The sequence below is a fragment of the Lissotriton vulgaris genome, chromosome 8 (genome assembly GCF_964263255.1).
Source record: "Lissotriton vulgaris chromosome 8, aLisVul1.2, whole genome shotgun sequence".
Lineage (NCBI taxonomy): Eukaryota > Metazoa > Chordata > Amphibia > Caudata > Salamandridae > Lissotriton > Lissotriton vulgaris.
In genome coordinates, this window is record NC_141696.1 from 1,559,393,505 (window position 1) to 1,559,416,403 (window position 22,899).

The window sequence follows — 22,899 nt, forward strand, 5'->3', positions numbered from 1 at the left end:
ATGAGTTCCTCACTTATCCATTCATTTTCCTATCAGTCACACTGTTCTCCTCATTTCATGTCAGTTAGTCAGTCACATGAGCAGGAGTGGACCCTGGCTCTCTGTTGAAAGCTCTTTGGCCTCATCACATCCATTCATCTCACAGTCAGTCACATGAGCAGGAGTGGACCCTGGCTCTCTGTTGAAAGCTCTTTGGCCTCATCACATCCATTCATCTCACAGTCAGTTACTAGAGCAGGCATAAGGGCCCTTGGCACCTCTGTTGCCTCCTTGCTCTCATTACATCCATCCATTTCACACAATAAAGGTTGCGTCTCTGTCCCCAATTTGACTTGTTTACTTACCTGAAGAGTGGTTTTGTAGCTTGAAAAATTGGCTGGAACATGCTGTAAAATAATTCCACTGTTTTGTGGCTGGGTCCAAAAGGGTCTATTTCCATTCTCTTTATTTTTTTGGACAGCATCAGAGTGCTTTTTGGTGGTATCTCTGTGACAACCCCAACCCACCCCCCAACCTGTGAGATCAGCCAGCACCCGGAAGTTCTTCCAGGGAGTCGCCATCTTCTGATTATTTTTTGCCCTCTGATGACTTAAAATTCTTATAAGCATGTGGTTTTCGGCGTGTTGCTTTCTCCACTATTCACAGGCCTAGCCCCTTGGTTTCTCGTCTAGTGTCACTACTGCCTTCGTGAAGCATGCATGAATTGCAAACACAATGAATCTGGTAACAACCACCTTAGGTTGATGGTTTCCCCTAACCTGCTGGTCCAAAAGAAACAAAGAATTATTTTCCCTGACTTACATTGCTTTGTTTCTCCGGGTGTCTAGTGTGTACAATGCTCTTTAAGCGTGCATCTTCGGAAGCTGGAAAAACAGTGGCTGGTGTATGTATAGTTAGATTTATGTGAAATTCTGACACCATCTTTGGAAGACATTGTGGGCTTGCACTCATGAAAACCCTGTCCTTATGAATCTGTAATTATAGTTCCTGAATGGGGAGTGATTGTAGTTCACAGACTATGCAGGAGGGCTGCTACTGTAGTAAGAAATGTTAGTCCTGCCTTGTGCATTGGTTCGACTGGTCCCTACATTATCTCACTGAGTGCTATGTTTAGGTTCCTTGAAGACATGTGTTCTGTCTTGGGAGTGCACCTTTTTTGCTCCTTCTAGGAATCTCTTGTTTACTGCTGTGCTAAACAAGTGTTTGCCTTCTAATGTATGCTACAATGGCAAACCGGTGAACAGAGAGTGATGCATAGGTTAAGTTTGCATCCAGTAAGTGAGTTAGGTAAGTGATGACTGAAGTGTTCCAAGTTCTACTACCAAGAGTTCCAGCATAACGCACCAGTGGCTATACATACTCTGTGACTTTGAGGATTAGCACCTCTGTCGACTTGGACTCCAAACCTCCCAAAGACCTCCATAGTTCTACATGGGAGCCTGAGGTACTCAAATTATAAGTAATCAGGACCCAAGCCACCATGTTGAGGCTGGTCAGCTCGGTCTTGTACCATAACTATGTCCTGAACCGCGGAAAGCATTATTATCGCTCCCCGAAAAATCTCCAGTAGATCTGAGAGCCAGGTCTGTCTCAACCACAGCAGTTAGTAAGATGAGCATCAGAGGTGACTATTTGTACTGCTCTATTACCACAGGAATCAATAGTATTGGGTAGAAAAAGCTTACACATGTCTCATGCCAGTCTATCAATAGGGCATTCCCCTTGGATTAGTGGTGTGGGTACCTGGATACCAAATCTTGGCATCTTGCATTCTCTGGGGTTGAAATTAGGTCTAAGTCTCCCCATCTTTGGAAAATTGTATTTAGCACATGATGCTTTAGCATCCATTCATGGGTGATTTGCTTCGAAAGTACATTGTGTATGCCTGGCAGGTGTATTGCACCGGAGTTGTGTCTCTTTAGATGGCCCACTTCCATATGTCCTGGGCCAGCTTGAATCGTGCTGCTCCCTGCTTGTTTAGACAGAACACTGCAATTCTGTTGTCTGTTTGGACCAGGACCATGTTCCCTTTATTTTGGGCCTCCAGTCCTTCAGTGCTCAGACACAGTCTCGCGTCCAACACAGTTATGTTCTTGACTGCCTCCAATGGACTCCACAGGCCTTTGAACTTAAGACTTACTGTGGGTGCCCTCCTGCATGTGTGGGGTGCATGTGTGGCGATGGACATTGTTGGGGTTCGTAATTTGATGGGTATCCCCACCGTAATGTGATCTGTGTTCCACCATTTATGTCTCTTTGAACACTCTCTGTGACAACCACTTAATCCTCCCACCTCCCAGTGGCCCTGGACCATTTGTTCTGCAACCGTTCTTGAACTGAGTGCATGTGCATTCTGGCCAGTGATATGCAGGATGTGGTTGTTCCCATCAGTTTCATTAAGATTCTCACTGTCAGAGAATGCCTCTTCAAGTAGAGGGGAGTTCGCGCCTTTAATGCCAAGATTCTCCTGGGAATTGGGTCTGCGCTTGCTGCAGGAAGCTGGCTCAGTATATGGTATTGCTACTAGGTCAAGGTTCAATGTGAAACCCAACGTGCTCAATCAGTGGTAGTGTGGGCGAGCAGCCTTAGGCCTAACACAGAGGAGTGTAAGACATTATTGCATGATCAATAATGGACACAGGACTCAAGAAGAAGAGCCAGACTAATTTAATAAAACTATACTTAATTTGTACTTTATTTTAAGACCCAGGTCTTCATAATCAGGAAAGTATGTTTTTAATTAAAAAATACTTTTCACTTCGACAATTAAGAGCTTTTTCACAAAGAACTATGGTGAAAACAGTATTGCGGTTATACAGGTAAGTGTTCAATTAACAATCTCAGTCTTCAGAGCCTAATGTCAGCAAGGGCCAGGAGTCAGGTAAGCACCAACACTGCACCACCAGCGTCACACAACAAGATCGGGATTCGACTCAATGCTTTCCAATGGAGACATGGGGTGCCTGGAGCCACACTGCTAGCAGGTAGGTAAATCGGTTGCAGGGGCCAAGATTCGAGGGTTAGCACAAGCACAGGGGGGGCCACAAAGCAGCACCAAAAATACACCACCAGCGAAACAGGGACAGCCAGATGCAGGGTGCAACTTCGATGTCGAGCACCCAATGCTTTCCAAAGAGGATTTTCTTGGCGGAAAAGAGGCTGCAGGCGTGACACCGGAGGTTGCATGAGGAAGACCAGCGATGGCAGAAGTAAATTGGGATGTAGGGGCACTGTGGATTCAGCTCACCACGGTCCAGGGGCTTCAGGTGCAGTATTGCCTTTCGACAGTCTTCTTACCGCAGCCAGTCACGCTCGGAGGGAGCCTCTGGATTCACGCTGCAGGTGCTGTCACAAAGGGTAGGAGAGGTCAGACAACACTAGGCAAGCGGTCCGGATCACCGGGGAGATTTCACTGCACAGATGAGCCACTCAGACTCGGGCTGTGGACGTCGGGTGGAGAGTAGGCAGGAGGCATGGATCTGCCTAGATCCGGAGTCTTTGAAGTCATTTTCTTCTGGACAGATCCGCTGTCCTCAGGAAATTGGAGTCTTTATTGAAGGCTATAGTCCTCCCCGGGGTTTTGGAGGTCTTTGCTGCAAGACAGGTCCCAGGTTCATCAAAGCTGGAGACAGGTTGGTAGGGCTGGGCCAAGGCAGGTCTTATCTTTAGGCTTATGCTGCAGGGTTCCAAGGTCATCACAGATCTGAGGGTCAGGGCTGGGGGAGCCACCTAAATACTAAATTTAAGACGTGTTTAAGGAGGTTAGCAGGTAGGACCAATGAGCACCTTACCTTCTATTATGCCACTGTCGGGTATGCAGCTATGACCTGGCTTCTGAAGGACGCAGCACACAATTGTCATAGAGTTCAGTGAGAGTTTTAATGGTTACTCATCAAACACGGCTTCAAAAAGTAAAAATAATCCTTCGCTCAGAAGTGACAAAGAATACACAGTCTTTTCTGGAAGGAGTGTCTTTCCTCGTATAAGTTTACACAGGAATATGACGTCCTCGTTGTAGATGCGGAGTTTCCAGAGAGGGATGCCAGGGCACAGCAAAGGTTGTTTCCGGCGTGAAAAGAAAAGAAAAACAAAGACCCTCGATTACTGGCAATTCTGGGGAACGTAATCTGAGAGAGAGGACGGGGGATTGAGGGAATCACCAGGGACCAGCACCAAATGTGACTTCTGTAACACACAACGGTTTGAGCTACGAGTGAATGTGCTCGGGAAAGGAAGGAGCGTTTCCAGCACGCGAGTCAGCCCTGTGACCTTCCTCAGTCCTCCCCTACCCCGTATCCGCCCGTAAAGAAAACAGCCCCTTTAGCCGCCCCCGTACCTTGTCCAGCCACACTTCTCCAGAAGTGCGGCGGGGCGGCTCGTAGGAACGTTGGCCTCCTGGCTTTCCTTCTCGGCTGGGCTGTCCCTCTTCTGCTTCCTTTTCGTGGCGCTGAATCTTCTCCACACTGCTCGGCGTCTCCTCACTCGATTCCCGCCCGGCTTTTGCGCCGTCTTCTTCCTGTAGGCAGGTTTTCACCGCGGTCTCGTTCTCGGAATGGGCACAAGCCAGTGACGTCACGGCTGACGAGTCCTCCTCCGGGAAAGCCCAGGCCACGTTAAAGGGGCCGCAGGAATCCTGTCCACGGGGCGGAAATGAAGAAGCATTAAAGTCCGGCTCTTGTCCAGCAGCAGCCCCGTGACAGCCACCCTCCTTTGAGAGGGGCCATCGGCCTAGCCCCGATTAGAATAGTCCCCCATCTTGAAGATGGTGGGGACTGAAAGTTGTGCTTCACCTCGCTTCCCCCCACCTTAGGGGTGGGGTTGGCAGAGGTGGGCAAACCGGCTCGGTTTTTTAATGTTCCGTGCTGCCATCTGTTGCCAGCAGGTGTGGCTGGGGGACACATTACAAAGGAAGCAGGCTTTTGAAGCTTCCCTTCTTTGAGCACTGGCTAACCTGATGGTAGGAGGCATGACACCCCTGCCCAGGCAGGGTGCAGTGTCGATATTGTCATTTTCTCCCTCACTGGGGCATGCAGGTTGAAAGGTAGTAGCATGGTCCCAGTGGGGGGTGGGGTTCCAAGGGACTCTTCAACTCTCAGGCCCTAGGTACCCAGGGTAACATTTACTAGGACTTACAAGGGGCCGAAGTACCAATTGGGAGTTTGTTTCAGGGAAGGAGTATAGGGGACCTGGTTGGCAGGGACACAGAGCTGTTTCAGATGTAGTGCACAAAGGAAGGATGTACTATACTTAGGCTATCCTGTGTTCAGTTTCTATTTTTAGTAAATTATGGTGGGTGTTTTTTTCAGTGTTTTCAATAAGTTAAAAAACAGTGACCAAGTGCAGCCGGGCCCCATGGCGCACCCAGGGAGGCTGCGGGTCCCAAGGTGCTTGTCCTTCCTTGCTCAGGTGGGTCACCCCACCACACACATTGTCGCGGGGGTGTTCTGACCTTCTCCTGGATTGTATATTGTCCACTTCATTCTCTCCCAGGTTCACTACAGCTATTTAATACCACCCAAATGTTTGTTTGTTTTTCTTTTTGTTGATTTTGTTGGTTCTCCTCTATATTTGCAAAGGTGCTTTGTCTGATGGAGTTTGATTTGCGACATATGCAAACACTGGGGGGGCGGGGGGTTAGCACCTGATTCTAGTAGAGGCTATGCCGAGACCTTGGGGAGAATTTGTGTTACATCTCTAGCTATCTAATGTTTCGGCTTGTGGCAAGACCATGTTGAGCCTTACAAGTTGTATAATTGTCTGTTTTGTGCATGTTTGGAAAATGCACTAAAAAGAATCTGACAACAAAATACAGTAGTTATCAGTGATTACACATTTTTGTGCCATTAAAAACAAACAGAAACAGTGCTTTCCATTGATTAAGGAATGTTTTGCTTTTATTATTGATTGCTTTCTGCACTGATACTGCATGAATATAGACAGTGTACATACAGAGTATATGAGGTTCAAAACATGTTTACTAATCAAACTTTATTGAAGTACACCATACAATACCTCTTTACGGAGTCTTTGGTCATGCGCGCTCGTTCTTTCTTTCCCATGTAAACGTTAATCTGTGAAAAGGCCCTCTCAACAGTGACACTTGATACCAGCAACGCCAAAACAGCCAGTACACAATTTGCTAACTCTGGCCACTGGCATAGCTTTCCATGGCAATACTGGCGCACCTGAACATTGCCATTCTCTGGGACAGGTTCTGCAACATATGGGTTGAACTGGGCGCATATGCCCTCAGTTATTGAAGCAGTCAAAAACGAAACAGTACTTTCCAAATCTGGAGAAAATAAATTCCCCTTTACGGAAGGGATCTAGTACTTGTGCAGAGTACCTCAGTGAGGCTTCATTGACTTCAAATGCTATGGTCGGTGAAGGGACTTCTCTATGTATCATTGCAAGCCATTTCTTATACATTGTAAAATAACATTTCCTGAATTGCTCCTCCACATTTCTTTGCTTACCAAATGGCAAGCACTCTAACATGGAACATGTGCAGTGCCATAATTAGTAAAAGTGTCGCCCAGCCTACTCTCAAGGAGATGTTTCACATCTACACCAATTACACTTGGTAGACAAGGGTCTTCTCAGAGTTTTTTTATTATGTACACTACAGCCGGCATGTTTTCCTGTAAAAATCTAAGAATGCAGTAGAGCATAATTTTTTGACATCACTCTCAATATGCAATCAAATATCCTCACAAGCAAAAATTGTGTAAACGATCGCCAAATGGATAATGTAGCATTCAAGGCCTCTAGGATGAGAACCACCGGCTAAATGACACAGTTGGGAGGACTCTTTCTTTGATGCCACACAAAGCAAAAAATTAGAAATATTTGTGTTTTAGTTCCTGCGTGTAACTAAACAGTGCAAAAGAATGGACTACAAAGTCAATTGCATTCTTCATTAACTCTGACGATTATAAAGATGCTTTCAGCACACCATCTACAAGTGGCAAAGATCTCTTACAGGGAAGCACTTCGACTCAGGTATCGATTTTGACAGGTCATCACGCAACTTTGTCAAATACAGAGCTGAATTACTGCAAATACAAACAAAGTCACTCCAATCTTTGTTGAACTTGATAAGAACATTTTGCAGCAGCATTCCAAGTGACACTGTGTTCCATGTTTTCCAAACATCTGGTGTTATGTTCTCGCCACTATCTCAGATGCTTGGTGACAGCTCTGTTTTCACATAGACCTGTCCCTACACCTTGCATTGAATGCTTAAAGCCTGGGGTGTTTGGCAATTCACCTACTATCAATACGGACTCACTAGAAAAGGGGGGTAATGTATCACAGGGTTTTACCCATCCTCTGTCTGTGGGTAAATGTGATGATGCATATTGGGAAAGAGTCTTATGAAACCAGGCAGTTTACCCATCAGTGAATGAATGAAACATAGCCAAAATATCAAATAGGATGTTGATATTTCTGGATTCTCTAGAGTTTATAAAATAATTAAGACCAAGAACATGATTCTAAACCCTGCATCTTTAGACCAAAGACCACAAAACTAAAAAAGGCAAAAGGAAGAAGAAACAATATTTTAGTATCATCCCTACACAACAAAACTCAAGCAGAATAATGTTAGCCCAGTCTTTCTTGTTGCTGCCATGTATAACAAAGTTACATTGTATTGGCCCCTTCAGGAAGAAATAAAAGTTACTCTTTCACGCACCTTTCTCCTTTCTTTGAATGGCATTTAGTTTGTGGTTATAACGGCTTTTTATCAGTGCTTATATGTTTTCATTGGTGAGGGCTATTTTCCTTTCAGTGGGGTTTTTCAGTTATTATAGGTTTAAACCTAAAACAGGATAGCCTAATTATACTACATTTGAGGACATATCTGCATGAGCAGATGTGCCCCTATGATATCCAAGTAAATTCTTAGACATTGCAAGTGAACAGGGAAGGCATTTTAGCACAAGTGCTGGATACTGGTATTTACAAGTTTCACAGCTACATGATGGCTTCACTGAAAACAGACATTTGGTGTAAAACATCTTGTATTAATAAACTCACACTGATTCCAGTAATGGATTTATTAATACATCCACACAGAGGGCACGTTAGAGATGTCCACTGAAAACCTATTCACTACAAGTGTGTTGTCTGACTGATCTACGCCAGCCTGCCCTGACCCTCGGGGGGGTCATCAACAAAGCCTGGCCTGGGTATTATCATCTACTCCAGAGCAGGATGACTGTCAGCGTTTCCCAGGCAAGAAGCTTCAAAGCTTCTACTGCCTTTATTATGCGACTCCGGATTTACAGACCTGAGGGAATGCCAACCCCACCTGTCCTGCTCTACTTTTCGTGACAAGACAGGTGTGAAAATTAGCTAGGCAGGAGGTGTGTCCCACAACTGGCTAATACGACCCCTAAGGTGAGCTACCTGATGTGGACACAACTCTTTAGATTTCCCTCATTTTGAATGGGTGGAATTAGCTCACTGGGTTTAGGTTGTGACCCCTCCCCATTGGGAGAGGTCACATAAAGGGTAGAGATACCCTAAAGATAAGTAGCCAATTAGCTACTCATTGTCACTCCATGTAACGCCCCCAAATTTAGTTTTTAGGGAATCCCTGACACCAGAACAACAGATACGACACATCAAGAAAAGAAGGACAAAGAAGAGCTACTGAACTGCGAGAACAAAAGTGGAGCTCTGGAATGTTGGCACAAAACCCAGCTTCTCTCTGCAATTATGTCAGAGACTCATCTGGAGACACTGCCCACAGCCCGGGTAGCTTGGCAGCACTTGAAAAGTACTGCCAGCCTCCCTTGGAATAGAGGAGCTACCCCCTTGCAGCCCGCAGGCAACAAAAGACAGTCCAGTCCATCGACTTGCGGCTCCCAAGCCCGACCAACACCGCAGCCGACCAGGAGAAGGTACTCGTGCTCTAAAGGGTTAGATCTGTCCTCCCACCAAGTAAGAACACACCAGGACCCACCAAAGCCCAGCAGCTGTTATGTTATGTGGGGTACCCCAATTTAGGCTTGGGAAGTCACCTGACCTTTCACCTAGATTTACCTTACCATTGTATTACATAATGAGTCTGTGCCGACCTTTTACCTAGCTGGGTGCTGCATAAATGTCGTGTGGTTTTCCCCAAAAACTAGCCTCATATATTATGCATGAGGATTCTCAGATTCACAGCAGGACTACCATCTTCTGCATAATAACCTTGTATATGGTTCATCACCATCGTCATCCTCGCCCGACATGACACAGCAAGGTAGAGGGCCTGAGGGTTCTTCTTTGGGTATATAAGCACCATATCTTTACTGGGGAAGGCAGAGGAAAAAGACTTCCATGCTGATACACTGACGCGAGACGCTGTGGTTCCTGCACGCAGTGGTCTGACATCCTTCATGGGGTGTCCATCTCGAGATCAGGTCGGGGTCCTTCATTCTCTCACACCAGGTAATGGGGTTGGTTATATCCTAGGGGGATTCTTGGCTACAATCAATCAATACATTTATAGAGCGCGGTACTCACCCGCGAGGGTCTCAAGGCGCTGAAGGGAGAGGGGGGGGGGAGCTACTGCTCGAATAGCCAGGTCTTGAGGTGTTTCCTGAAGGTGAGATGGTCCTGGGTCAGTCGTAGGTGTGCGGGGAGGGTATACCATGTCTTGGTGGCCAGGTAGGAGAACGATCTTCCTCCGGTGGTGGTTCTGCGAATCCGTGGAACGGTTGCGAGGGCGAGGCTGGCGGAGCAGAGCTGGCGGGTAGGAGTGTAGAAAGAGAGGCAGTTGTTGAGGTATTCGGGGCCCATGTCGTGGAGCACTTTGTGTGCGTGGGTGAGGAGCCTGAACATGATCCTCTTGCTGACGGGGAGCCAGTGCATGTTTCTCAGGTGGGCAGATATGTGGCTGTGGCGAGGGATGTCGAGGAGGAGTTGTGCGGAGGCGTTCTGTATGCGCTGAAGTTGTTCTGAAGTTTGGCTGTGGTTCCTGCATAAAGGGCGTTCCCGTAGTCCAGTCGGCTGGTGACAAGGGCCTGGGTGACAGTCTTTCTGGGTTCTGTGGGGATCCACCAGAAGATCTTTCGGAGCATGCGCAGGGTGTTGAAGCATGAGGATGAGATGGCGTTGACTTGCTTGGTCATCGTGAGGGAGGAGTCCAGGATGAATCCCAGGTTGCGTGCGTGGTCTGTGGGTGTCGGTGCGGTGTCCAGCGCTGTGGGCCACCAGGAGTCGTCCCAGGCGGATGGGGATTGTCCGAGGAGGAGGACCTCCGTCTTGTCTGAGTTCAGTTTCAGCCGACTGAGCTTCATCCATTCCGCCACGTCTTTCATTCCTTCCTGGGGGTTGGTTTTGGTGGTGGTTGGGTCTTTGGTGAGGGAGAGAATCAGCTGGGTGTCGGCGTAGGAGATGATGTGGAGGTTGGGTTTGCGTGCGATGGCGGCGAGGGGGCTCATGTAGATATTGAAGAGGGTTGGGCTGAGAGAGGTGCCTTGGGGTACGACGCAGATGATCTTGGTGGCTGTGGAGCGGAACGGCGGGAGGCGGACTCTCTGGGTTCTGTTGGAGATGAACGAGGTGATCCAGTCCAGTGCTTTTCCTTGGATCCCAGTGCTGCAGAGGCGGGTTATTAGGGTGCGGTGGCAGACGGTATCAAAGGCGACAGAGGTCTAGGAAAATGAGGGCGGTTGTCTCCCCGTTGTCCATCAGGGTCCTGATGTCGTCGGTGGCTGCGATGAGGGCAGTCTCAGTGCTGTGGTTGGCTCGAAATCCGGATTGGGATGGGTCGAGCGAGTTGTTAGCCTCGAGGAACGCAGTCAGCTGTTTATTGACGGTCTTCTCGATGACTTTAGCCAAGAAAGGAAGAAGAGAGATGGGGCGGAGGTTCTTGAGGTCTTTAGGGTCAGCTGTGGGTTTTTTCAGAAGGGCGTTGATCTCTGCGTGCTTCCAGCTCGCGGTGGTGGGATGTGGTCTTCTTGTAGGTGAAATGGATGCAGCTGTGGTCGGTCCAGTGTAGTCCGGTGGAGTAGCTGAAGGAGACGTGGTTGCTAGCGGAGAAGATGGGGTCCAGCGTGTGGCCGGCGTAGTGGGTGGGGTGTTCACCAGTTGCTGGAGTCCGAGGTTGTCGAGCAGGGTGGTGGTGTTGTCATTGCTGTTCTCCAGGTGAAAGTTCAGGTCCCCTAGGAGGATGTATTCTAGTGAGGTTAGTGCATGCGGTACATTTAGGTACGTCTACTTAGGGCTAGCATCGTAGGAATTCGCATTATTACTTCATGTATTTATATGCCTGCATATCTTCATCGTTTAAGCACTATGGTAGAAATCTACCATCCTTTTACTCTGTTGGTGCTTATAATCATCTGTTTCTTTCTTATGGTTGTTACAGCACACTTTTTACACTAGAATGACTGGTTCAATAAATACTTATTGAAAACGTCCCACCTGTGTGCTCTGTGTATCTCTCTGAGATAAAGTGAGCATGAGTGACTGAGCGAAAAATACTGTACTGTTTCCACGATCCCTGAGGGGACGGGCTTGTAATGTTCGATAGTTGCCAGAAACCATTCGCTCCTTGGTGAGAGGAGGTCATAGTTGCACTGTTCCCATGCTCAAAGTTTACTTGTGACCAGAGGCCCCCAGGGGAAGCTCTCAGACTTGTCCCCCTGAGTTATGACCTCCTGTAGCATAGACTTTTTGGAATGTAGCCAGCCCTCTTTCCAAACCCTCCCATAGTTGGGTCCCCAGAGTTTGTCCCACCCCTTCCTTCCGTATAAAGTAGGAACCCCTGACTATAGGACTTTAGATTTACCTCGACGAAACTGATACTGAATCCTGGAACTTCGACGATCTACAAGCCGCTAGAGGACTGCAGGATCTCCCTTGGAGTAAAGGAGTTACTCCCCTGCGTGGCAGGCACCAAAGACGCATCTGACTGGTTTGCATCTCCGAAGCTCCTGCCAGACTCCGAAGAAGTTGCAACACAGGAGGTGGGTTCCCAGACTTCCCATAGGCTGACCCGAGCTCCCAGCAAAGCTGAGACCCGTAGCCCTCATGGGGACCGTGTAACCGGAACCCCTGGACACTGTGCACATTTGCAAGTGCATATGCTTCTTGACGATCCTTGAGGCTGTGCATTGGATTACTTGTAGCCTAGACCCCGAGCAGCAATTCCACCGAAGATTGCCGGCCTACACTCCCCGAGTGTCCTGTGTGCCGGCCCTTTGTGTTTTCTCTCGAGGTACCTTTGCGATCCCTGGTCCGTCGACCTGTGGGTCCCTGAGAAGGCAACTTTAACTTTCCTTGGGCTTCCCTGGTTGCTCCAGACGTGCCCTAACTCTCCATCGCTTGGGGAGTCCCCTGGACCTTGCTGGTCCACACCAAAGCAACTTTATTTTATATATCCATTGTGTGGTTATAATCTGGTAAACCAAGCTGCTTTACACTCCTTCAAGACTTAGCCTGAAGGCTGCTCTCCAAAGCTACCATTAGGATAGGTTTCAATAAAGGTTGTCTTTAAACCTATCATCAATAAGCGTTGTTTGGACTGGTGCAAGGTGCCCACTATAACTAGTGGACAGCATATGCCACGCTAACTTCTCACAGTATATTACTTTCTGCTGTTGATGGAGTAACTCCTCTCTGGAATGAGTCACTGCCGTGGGTGTATTGTGGGCATTTCTGTTGGCAGCTTAATGTAATACCTCTGCTCTATTATATTCAGTATCCATTAGCCAGAGGTAATTGAACCCTCTTACCCTGCACCCAGTTCATGTGCTGCAGGGTGTTTGTCGCACAAATCACTTGGCTGAAGGCCCTGAGACCTTTGGTGCTTGTCCTCCACCCCTTCCACAAAAGGGCAGTCTTGGAGGGTACTGTCATTGCGGTGGCAGGCCTTATGGGCATGATGGCTGGTTAAAGGATGTTGGAAATCGCCATTTCATCATTATGGCACCCCTTTTTTGAAGCTCCGCAAAACTGAAGGAAATCCAATGTCTTTGCTATTTTGTTGGGCTTTAATATTTGCTGTAGAGCCCTGGCCACATTCAGCCCAATGAGGTTTTCGCCTGTAAAAAGCATATTGATGACAGAGACCGGTGCCTGTACTGGTTGAGGAGCACATTGGAGTTGGCTATTCTCCAGTCGGGGTTGTGGCGTTTATATAGGGACACTGTCGGTTTTTCTGACTGTGGTAACTATAATCGAGTCTGTGGTTTGATTCCCCTTGACGAAAATAGGATCCTGGGAGTAGAGCCAGTATTTTTCCTCGACTAGAGTTGTCGCCTCTACATCATCAACAGGTAGAGGTTCTTCTTTTGAGTGTTTCAAGAAGAACACACAATTTGGCCTGCTACTCTTCACAGCTCTCTTTACAAGTGCGTTGTATCATACTGCGCCATTCGGGGATGAGGGCCTCGAAAGGGACCTTTGAAGGAATTTGTGGTGTTCTTAGTTTCCCTTCATGGCACCACTTCTGCACATTCTACAGCTGTACTCATGAATCGCTCATCAAACTTGTCTGTATATTTTGTAAAACGTGTGTGTCTAGCATCCATACCCAACGGCAAAAAATAAAATACTGAAGATGGTGACCATGCACAGGAACGTCCGGGGTACACATCTGATGTTACAGGGGTGTGGACATATTATCTATGACTGACGCCCACCCCCCCCAAAAAAATAATAATAAATAAAGAGAAAGGAAAACAATTTCGAACCAAACCACTAGATTGCAGAATAAATGCACAGCATGTAAATCCTTAAAATATTCACAATGCAAAAACAATATTTCAATCTACCAGGACGGTGTCAGTGCCTCTACAATGTCTGAAGCTAGAATGTCATGACCTCAGAATGTTGAGAGCCGTAGAGTGAATGCCTTCTGGATGGTTTAAGCCTCTAGTTTACTATCCACCATAATTAGTTTGGTTTCTTTAGCAGCACCATAACTGTGCCTGTAAAGTAAACGCCAGCAAAGCAGGGGTACCAGGTTGCCATCTCTTTCTAAACTCTATCCCCCACACAGAAGGAGTACTGTCATAGTATAATACAGTACTACAATATTAGACCATTTTTTAGATGTTAGTATAAGGGAAGTTGGTGAAAAGTGAATGGTGGTGTAATATTTGCTTACATGTTACCATTTTTTAGATGGTCTGGGAAGCATTTAAAGTCTAGAGAAGGGGTCTGGCTATTTCTAAACATACGTGAGTGCTCAAATCCATTCAGGGTTTATGGAGACTCCTTGGGAACGAGCTGGCTGGAGCACAAGAGTGATATGAGTGAAATCCGTACCTGTTGAGCTGGCTGAGGTGCTGGGAAATTCAGGCAGCTTGCCAATCAGGAAGTGGCCTATCTTGGTCAACATGCCCAGGTTCTGACATGCAGAGAAGGGTAATACCCCAGTGGTAACAGCCTGGCTGTTAAGGGTAACCCGACCACAGACAGTTGTGCAATCCCTACACTCAACTTCTAAGGGCTCAATTCTAGCTGCGGAGATTCTTGAACTTTTCACAATCCAATCACAATACAGCCATGGACCGCACCCTCCTCAGGAAACGCTGTACAACTATCTTGAGGATGTGTCAAGAGTGCTGGCTAAAAGACTGAACCAATTAATGACAGATTTGGTCCTGCCGGATTTAGAAGGCTTTATACTGGGCTGAGCCAACTTGAACAACCTCAGAACATTGTTAGGTAGGATTCATGGCACTAGGCCCGAGGTTTAGACTGTCTTTGTATTTCTTGACACCAAGAGGGACTTAGATTCCCTGTCCTGCGTTAAATGGGCATGGGACACTATTATAGGAATGGCCCAACTGCTGTATATGGGACCCACAGCCAGGGCTTGAGTGAACTACTATCTTTTATCTATCCAAAGTGTTTCAGGTGGGCCGGGGCATCCACCGGGCTGCCCCCTGTCGCATCTGCTTTTCACACCATCGATAGATCCTGTGGCCTCGATGCTATGTGTACAGCTTCTTTTGTGAGGTATTGTTTTCCCTACTCGCAGATACCTGCTTTCCTCATAAGCAGACAATATTTGCTGCTTATTAAAGATCCAGCGGTGAACTTGGAACCTATTGTTAGGGACATAGTACACTTCCGAGACTTCTCTAGCCTCCGCATAAACTGGTCAAAGTTGGATATTTTCCACCAAAAGGAACAGTTCAGAGGTTTTAACTCAAAGTTTCTGCTTGTATGGCATGATGAGGTTGTAAGAGATCTGGTTATCCTGGTACATTCAGACAGGAAATACTACTGTGTGCTAATTACGGACCAATACTGGACAAAATGGCTGCGCGGAGTGAGCAGTGGATTACACTCCCGCACTCCCTGTTGGTCCGAGTAGCGCTGGTCAAAATATTAATTCTTCCAAAGCGGCTTTATTTCATTCAACATTTACAATTACTATTGCAAAACTGCTTTACTTCTTGGTCAATGCTCCTATCCCCTGGGGAAGCATTCCTAGCAGATGATGGGCTCTTTTCTGATACGACTGATTTTGGCAGACGGGCCCTTTGTATCTGTTAGAATAGACTAACACTTTGTATGTCGAAGGGGGGTTTCTGGTCCCGGTCCCAGAGATACTTCCTAGCGGTTCAGGCACATTATGCTATTTTCTGGGTCAATGAACACGGCTGGTGTCATCCCTGGCTATTGTGGCAGACCAGCTTGATACAGGAGCAATAAACACAATCCTAGCTGCGCTATTTCCGAGGCCTCACAGGCTCATTGAAACAGTATGTGGCACACACTGGGAGTTTACAACCCTCGAAGAATGTTCTGGCTTAATGTACCTGGCCTGGAATTGCCTGCCTAGGCAGGCGTTTTGGTCCGACATAGTCCCTGTGGTCAATGAAACAGCTGGTACATTCTGGGATTCATAGCGGACATCCCAATGAGCCTGTGGCAGCTGGTTGCCCAACTACGGATTGTGGCTCGGTGATGTGTAGCCATGGCCTGGCATAAGGGCTCTGCACCACGCATCAGTGGCTGACTGCAGGATGTGGTGTTCTGAAATCCAGTAGCGGAATCGTATGCAATACTGCAAACCCAGAGAGCCCGACCAAGAGAAATATGCGGCCCTTTCAGACAATACATGGCAGAGCAACAGGAGACTAGAGATACCCTGTCCCCAATGACACTGAGAAGATGTACACCTACTGGGGTGTAGGGATGAGGGCTGGTGTGCTGTCCCCAATGACACTGAGAAGATGTACACGTACTGGGGGGAGGGATGAGGGCTGGTGTGCTGTCCCCAATGACACTGAGAAGATGTACACGTACTGGGGGGGAAGGGATGAGGGCTGGTGTGTGTTCTGAAGGAAGAGGGAGGGGTCTCCCTCCTTTTCTGAGACACTGGTACAAGATCAACAAGGTCATAGTTATTGCAACTGTATTGCCCTCCTATTGTCTATATCCTGAGATCGTCAGCAGTTTCCCAGTCTACATTGTTGATCCAGAGCGGCTCCCCTAATTCCTAGTACTAGCGGACTGCCTTGTACATGCGGACAGTCCTTTTATTATTATTTTCCTGTTTGTTATTGTATACAGAGCTTTAAACCAATCAATAAAAAGATTTTATAAACCTATACGTTCTTTCTTTGCCAAGTTGAACATACGGGTGAAAGTGAGGCCCAATTTCATTCATTCCTGGGACTGATTACATATTCATATAATTCCATGTAGAAAGGTACCTTACCTGGCGGGCAAAATACTTTCTTAACTTCCTCAGAGCACTGATCAGTGATGGGACAGTCCCATTGCTCTTCTTTGATGTTGTCCGAGACCATAACTATCTTGAACATGTCTTCTGTAATAATGGAGAAACCAAAGAACGATTTCACAGTCAAATACGGTGGAGAGAGTTCTGGTCGCCTTCAACGCCATACTGGCCTCATTACATCCATTAATTTCACAGTTGGTCACTGTAGCAGGAGGTGGGGTCTTTGACACCTCTGTCTCCTCCCTGTTCTAATTGCATCCATTCATTTTATAGTCAGTTCCTGGAACAGGAGGTGAGGCATTGAACACACCTGCCACCTCCTTGCTCTCCTCATTCATCCATTCATTTTACAGAGACCAAACCCGTGACACCTGTCACTCCCGCTCTCACGTCATTCCATCCATTCCACAGTCAGTCACTGGAGCAGAAGATGGGGCCTTGGACACCTGACGCATCCCTACTTTCATTTCACCCATTCATTCATTCAACAGTCAGCCACTACAGAAAGAGGTGGGGCACTGAATTCTTGTTGCCTAAATTTACATAATAAAGGCTGTGTCCTCCTTATCGGCATTATCCAGTATTTCTACAGTCACATCTAGCAGGGCCGTGTCAGTGCCTCTACCTCGTCTGAAGCCAGTCTGCCCTCACCTCAGAATGTTAAAAGCTGGAGAGTGACTGCCTTCTTTGTGGTTTTAAGAAGGAACAAGAGGTTAGTTATCGGGTTGCACTTGAAGATCCACCAAAAGTGTCTGTTTCTTTAATGGCAACACAAAACGATGGAAGGAGTGCTGGAACGTTTCAAACACTCACCCCCAGTCAAGAGATGTTGGGTAAATCCATCGTACTTTTTCTCACCATGCCACCCCAGTTTGAATTCCGATAAATGCAGATCAGTCTTGACCTTGCTCCCGATGGGAACTGTCCAGTCGAAACTGCCAGGCCAGGTTCTCACTGGACCAAAAAACAAACATCCTGGGACTGGTTTCGGAGCATCACCCTTCATCAGCCAGGCTAGCTTGAATCTAGAGGCATAGTGAGCACGAGACCCATGTCTGGGCATACCCTTCCCACTATGGGCAACTTATACCATAACAAAAAGATGATGGACGGAATGCTGAACATGGACAAGCATTCACTCCCTGTGTTGCTATAGGTTTCTTTATAGGGACCGTAACTGTCTCTTTACAGTCAATCCCTGCAGATCAGGGGTGCTATGATGCCATCTGTCTTTGAACTCTACTCTTGCACAGCAGGACTGCTATCATGCTATAATATGGCACCATGGGACAGTTTTACAAAACAGTTTTTTAGTCGTGCCCTCTTGTATTCAGAGATTACGACCAAACAACTGCATTTAGCAATGATTTAAACATATTTTAGGAGTCAAAGGCTTTTTACTGACTCCTAAAATGGAATTAAAAATGTTTAAGGAATCACTATCAAGAAGTGACATATTAAAGGCGTCCCTTCCAAACAGCAATACCCCACCATTCTATCAATGGTTTAGGGCCCAAGTAGCAGTTGTAAACTATTGAAAAGTTGATAGCCCAATAGTGGACATTGTAACCCATACTCTTGGTGACCCTTTCACTTTGTGAAAGTTAAAAAAAGATATTTGGAAGTAGGCAGTGGTATCTGGGACTACTGCAAACTTTCAGGCAAACTTAAAAAAAGAAAAGGAAAAAAGCACAAATTATTTGAAATGTAATGACAGATATGTCCGTCTGCTGACCCCAAGAGGTCATCATCAAAGTGATGGCCTCGAATAGTAGCGTTTCATAATTTATGACCTACCTTATTATTATTCATGAGGAAGACCAGATTTAGATCAACTAGGTTTCTGAATTTTAAAAACCAACCTCTTGATAACAATTTAGCTCTTAAAAACTTTTACTAGTCACAAAAATACAAGTTGCAGTTTGCGTACAGCATTTGGCGACTAGATATTTATACATCTGCCCCTTTAACACTACAAGATTTTATTACACTTTTTTAAAGCTTCAGTGGATTTGGTATTAAAAAAAGTGGGGTGTCATAATATTTGCTTTAATGTTTACAATCTTTCGTTGCCAGCTGAATGTATTAGTGAATTGCTATTAATCTTAATAGCGGAGTCACAATAAACTGACGCCTAATAACGCCTTAACTGCGGCGGGTTTTCCGCCACGGTGCGGGCGTTCTAAAGGGTGGGCAGGGCTCCATCGGCCGTTGGCCGACAGCAGCACTAGGGAGGTAATGCCGACAGGAACACGCAAGGGGATAACATTCTTGCCTAGGATCGATTACATATTTATACGATTCCATCTAGAAAGGTAACTTACCTGCCGCGCAGAATGTATTGCTAACTTCCACAGAGCACTGATCAGCTATGGGATAAGTCTCTCTCTCTTCTTTGATGCTGCCCGAGACCTGCATCATGTTGAACTCTTCTTCTGCAAGAATGGGAAAAACAAATAATTATTCCACGTCAATCATGTGAGATGTAGAGTTTCTTAATCCTATTCAGACCCTGGGGGAGTTGGCATGGTTACATCTGGTAATAAAATTATACTTTATGTTCGAGAAATACTGAAATTCAATGAAAAAAACAAAGGTTACAGTGATGTTATAGTTGGGGATTGTAAGAATGTCTTACTTTACAATACAACAACTCAGAAATTCCCTGAAAAAAACAAAGGTTAAAGTGACATTATAGTTAGGTGAAAATGTCAGTTATAACGTAACATTGAAACTGAAGAAAAAAGAAAATAAAAACACACTCAAACTGAAATTCACTGGTTTAAAGTTAATATGAGAAACTATACATTGAGATTATTTTTGTTTGAATCCTAATGTTTTATTTTCAATCAACTACAACGTTACTTTAACCTTTGGAGAGAGAAAAAAATATTCTATATATTCACTGAATGAAACGCAGGTTAATGGCCATTGACCTCACAGAGGACATCTCAAATGACATCACGGATAACATTACCCAGTAAGTTTTGTAAAAGTTTTTGAATCTTTCAAAGATATATACTAAGCTACTGCAAAAGTTAAATTAGTATTTTTTCGGAACTACTAATTAATAACACTATTTCTAACATATGTCATCTGATCGATAATCCTGTTTTTAAAGCGGGTGTACTATTCATCAGTGAACTAGACTCTACACTGACAAATGTCGCCTGCTGCTGTGTGTGTATGGTAGTGCTTTGCGACAGTCTAAGCTGTTCATCGAGACTTCAGTCCACAGTGATGACTGAGCACAGTTCTGTTTTATGATATACTGACCAGTTTCCTTAGACATCTCTCCTGGTTATGAATGACTGTAGCAGTAGATCGCAATAAATTCATCTGTTCACTAAGAACTTTCTCTAGGGTGATGCCTCAGTGCACTAGACATTTATAACAGACTCACCTCAATGCTCATACCTTTTCTCCTCTCTACTGGTTGTCTGTTGTGGTGGTCTGTATAAATCTCACATTTGCAGTAAAAAGTCTTTCCTAGTTTACGGATTGTGGTGTTGTGGTTTGTAATTGATTAGCCTATACGGTTAGATGTATTACTTCGGTCATTAGTGTTTAGAGAAGTGGTCCGGAATAGCCCGGACTATACGCTGGAAACTCTAGCTTAGGTGATAAGTGTATGCAGTAGTTGATAAGGTTCCAGTGAGCTCTGTATTATACGTATCTCACCTGTGTCTTCTTATGTATTTTATGAAATATATTGAAGTTTACGTGTTGGATGATGTAATTTGAGATGAGGGGGGCATGGCAAATCGGTGTGACAGATCGGCTGTCGAATCCAAGATTGACACGCTCCAGGAAAACCTGGGACTGTTGAGGGAAGACCACAGGAAGCTAGAGGAACGGTCTCAACAACAGAAGGATACATCAGAGAACTGAAGCCCCAGGTGGCCATGGTTACCCATAAGCTTTCGGACATTGAAAATGTATGTGCCCTAGCTGAGGGCAGAGGATGCAGATAATAGAGCATGCCGCAATAATATTCGAGTCATAGGCCTGACGAAAAAAGTTGAAGGAAACAATTTGGTTACTTACCTGGAAAACTGGTTTCGAACCGAAGTGGCGGTAGAAGGCCTATTGCAATACTTTGCCTTGGAGTGGGCACACAGAGTCCCAGCAGGGGCGGACCCACCCAGACGACCACCAAGACCAGAAGTGGCGCAACTGCTGTTCTACAAAGACAGAAATCACGTGTAGAGCCAGGCACAGATTAAAAGCCACCTCAAAATCGACAACAGCACCATTAGGATTTTCCCCGACTTCTCCCGAGAAGTACAAACACAGAGAGCATCCTATATCACAGCTAAAAGAAGATTTAGGTAAATGGGGATATCTTATTTCATGGTGTTCCTGGCCAAGCTGCGGATAATTTCGAAAGGAGGAACTGAGTTTTTTGGTACGCCGCAGGAAGTATGGGACTGGATTGAGGAGCAAGGCTCACTAGAAAGGAGAGGTGAGGAATTGGAGAGGCTGGAGCTGGACTTAATGAGACCCCCAGGGAAAGGGGGGAAACCCAAGTTCCTGCCAAAACAGCTGAGGAAACTTGGAGAGACAGGAGAAGAGCAGCTGCAGCCATAGCATCGCTGAGCACCCATGGGACACACTGCTCTTTGTCTGAAGAGGGCCTGAGAGATACAGACTCCGACAACAGCCTGAGCACGGTGGAGGAAGCCAGCCAGGTTCTTCCTGAGAACTCCAAGAACAGCAGACGACATCATTTGAAGGCCACAAACCATTCAAGTAGCAAGCATGAATCTTGAGGGGGGTGGGGGAGTCGGACTGATCCGAACATGGGCTCACAAGAGCTGAAGTGAGAGGGCCGGACCTGGTGTATATTTGCAAAATGCACTAGGGGGGTGAGGGGTAGGGCTCTCCTCCAAGTGAGCGGTAGCATAGTTACTGCACAAACTTGGACACTAGTTCTATTGCACACTTGTGCGCAGTTTGTCTGGGGGAAAGACTCACTTGTCCTGAGGAGGGGGTGTAGCCAATAGGTCTCGTCTTTGGGACCTTTTTAAGTTTTTGGCCACAGCGATTGGCTTTTGCAATGTTTTTAAGCTATGTTGAAGAGCTCTACAGCACCACTCTACAGTTACTCTACAGCACTTCCCCACAGTTCCCCTTTACAGCATCATTCTGCAGCACCACTCTGCAGCACAATCTAAACCACCACTCTGCAGCACCAATCTAAACCACCGCTCTGCAGCACCAATCTAAACCACCGCTCTGCAGCACCAATCTAAACCACCGCTCTGCAGCACCAATCTAAACCACCGCTCTGCAGCACCAATCTAAACCACCGCTCTGCAGCACCAATCTAAACCACCGCTCTGCAGCACCAATCTAAACCACCACTCTGCAGCACCAATCTAAACCACCACTCTGCAGCACCAATCTAAACCACCACTCTGCAGCACCAATCTAAACCACCACTCTGCAGCACCAATCTAAACCACCACTTTGCAGCACCAATCTGCAACACTAACACGGGAGGAACAGAACATAAGCGTACTCAAAGGTGGCAGGTTGAACTGGGAACATAAGCGTACTCAAAGGTGGCAGGTTGAACTGGGAACATAAGCGTACTCAAAGGTGGCAGGTTGAACTGGGAACATAAGCGTACTCAAAGGTGGCAGGTTGAACTGATGTCCCCTCCTTCTCTGCCTCCTTACCAGACTGATTGGAGCCGGAGAGAAGGCAGCCCATGGTCTGTGACGGGCGAGCAGGAGGACGCCTGCTCCTTTAACTGGCAGACACCGGAGAACAGAACTCCGCCCACAGAGGATGAAGGTTTCTCCCCATTGCATAAAATGCCGGAAGAGGACGTGTTGGCGGGTGACGTCACCCTAGGAGACCGGAGTGCGGGAAGTTGGAGCGAGAGGAGAGAGCGAGTCACGGAAAAAGACGGAGATGAAGAAGAAGAAGACAAAAGCAGAAAGCCAGGAGGCCAACGTTTCCACGCAGCGCTGTGCCACACTCCCATGGGAGGGCTGTGGCTGCAGCAGGTACGGCGGCGTTTGGCAGGTTGGGTCGGGAGACGGGGTTCGTCGGCCAATTAACCGCCAGCAATGTTCTAATAAGAGTGCTTACCGCTTCATGTTGCTAGTTTAAAATACCACCCACCGTCCGGCACGTCGTATCACCACCGCCAAACAAGTGTGTGTGCGTGTGTATAGCAC

At 46.6% G+C, this 22,899-nt stretch overlaps 1 protein-coding gene across 46 annotated transcripts in view; it reads right to left on the reverse strand.

Annotated features, from left to right (window-relative positions):
* The window catches only part of LOC147700405 (uncharacterized), a 700,768-nt gene that overhangs the window by 600,200 nt on the left and 77,669 nt on the right, over nt 1-22,899 (reverse strand). For all 46 annotated transcript variants that reach the window (XM_086935784.1, XM_086935772.1, XM_086935787.1 and 43 more), the window contains exons 2-3: nt 19,033-19,143; nt 16,685-16,795 (exon numbers count right to left, since the gene is read on the reverse strand). In XM_086935784.1, coding sequence (XP_086791910.1) covers nt 16,685-16,795; nt 19,033-19,129 — 208 coding nt within the window. In that variant the 5' untranslated portion in view covers nt 19,130-19,143. The remainder of the gene's footprint in view (nt 1-16,684; nt 16,796-19,032; nt 19,144-22,899) is intronic.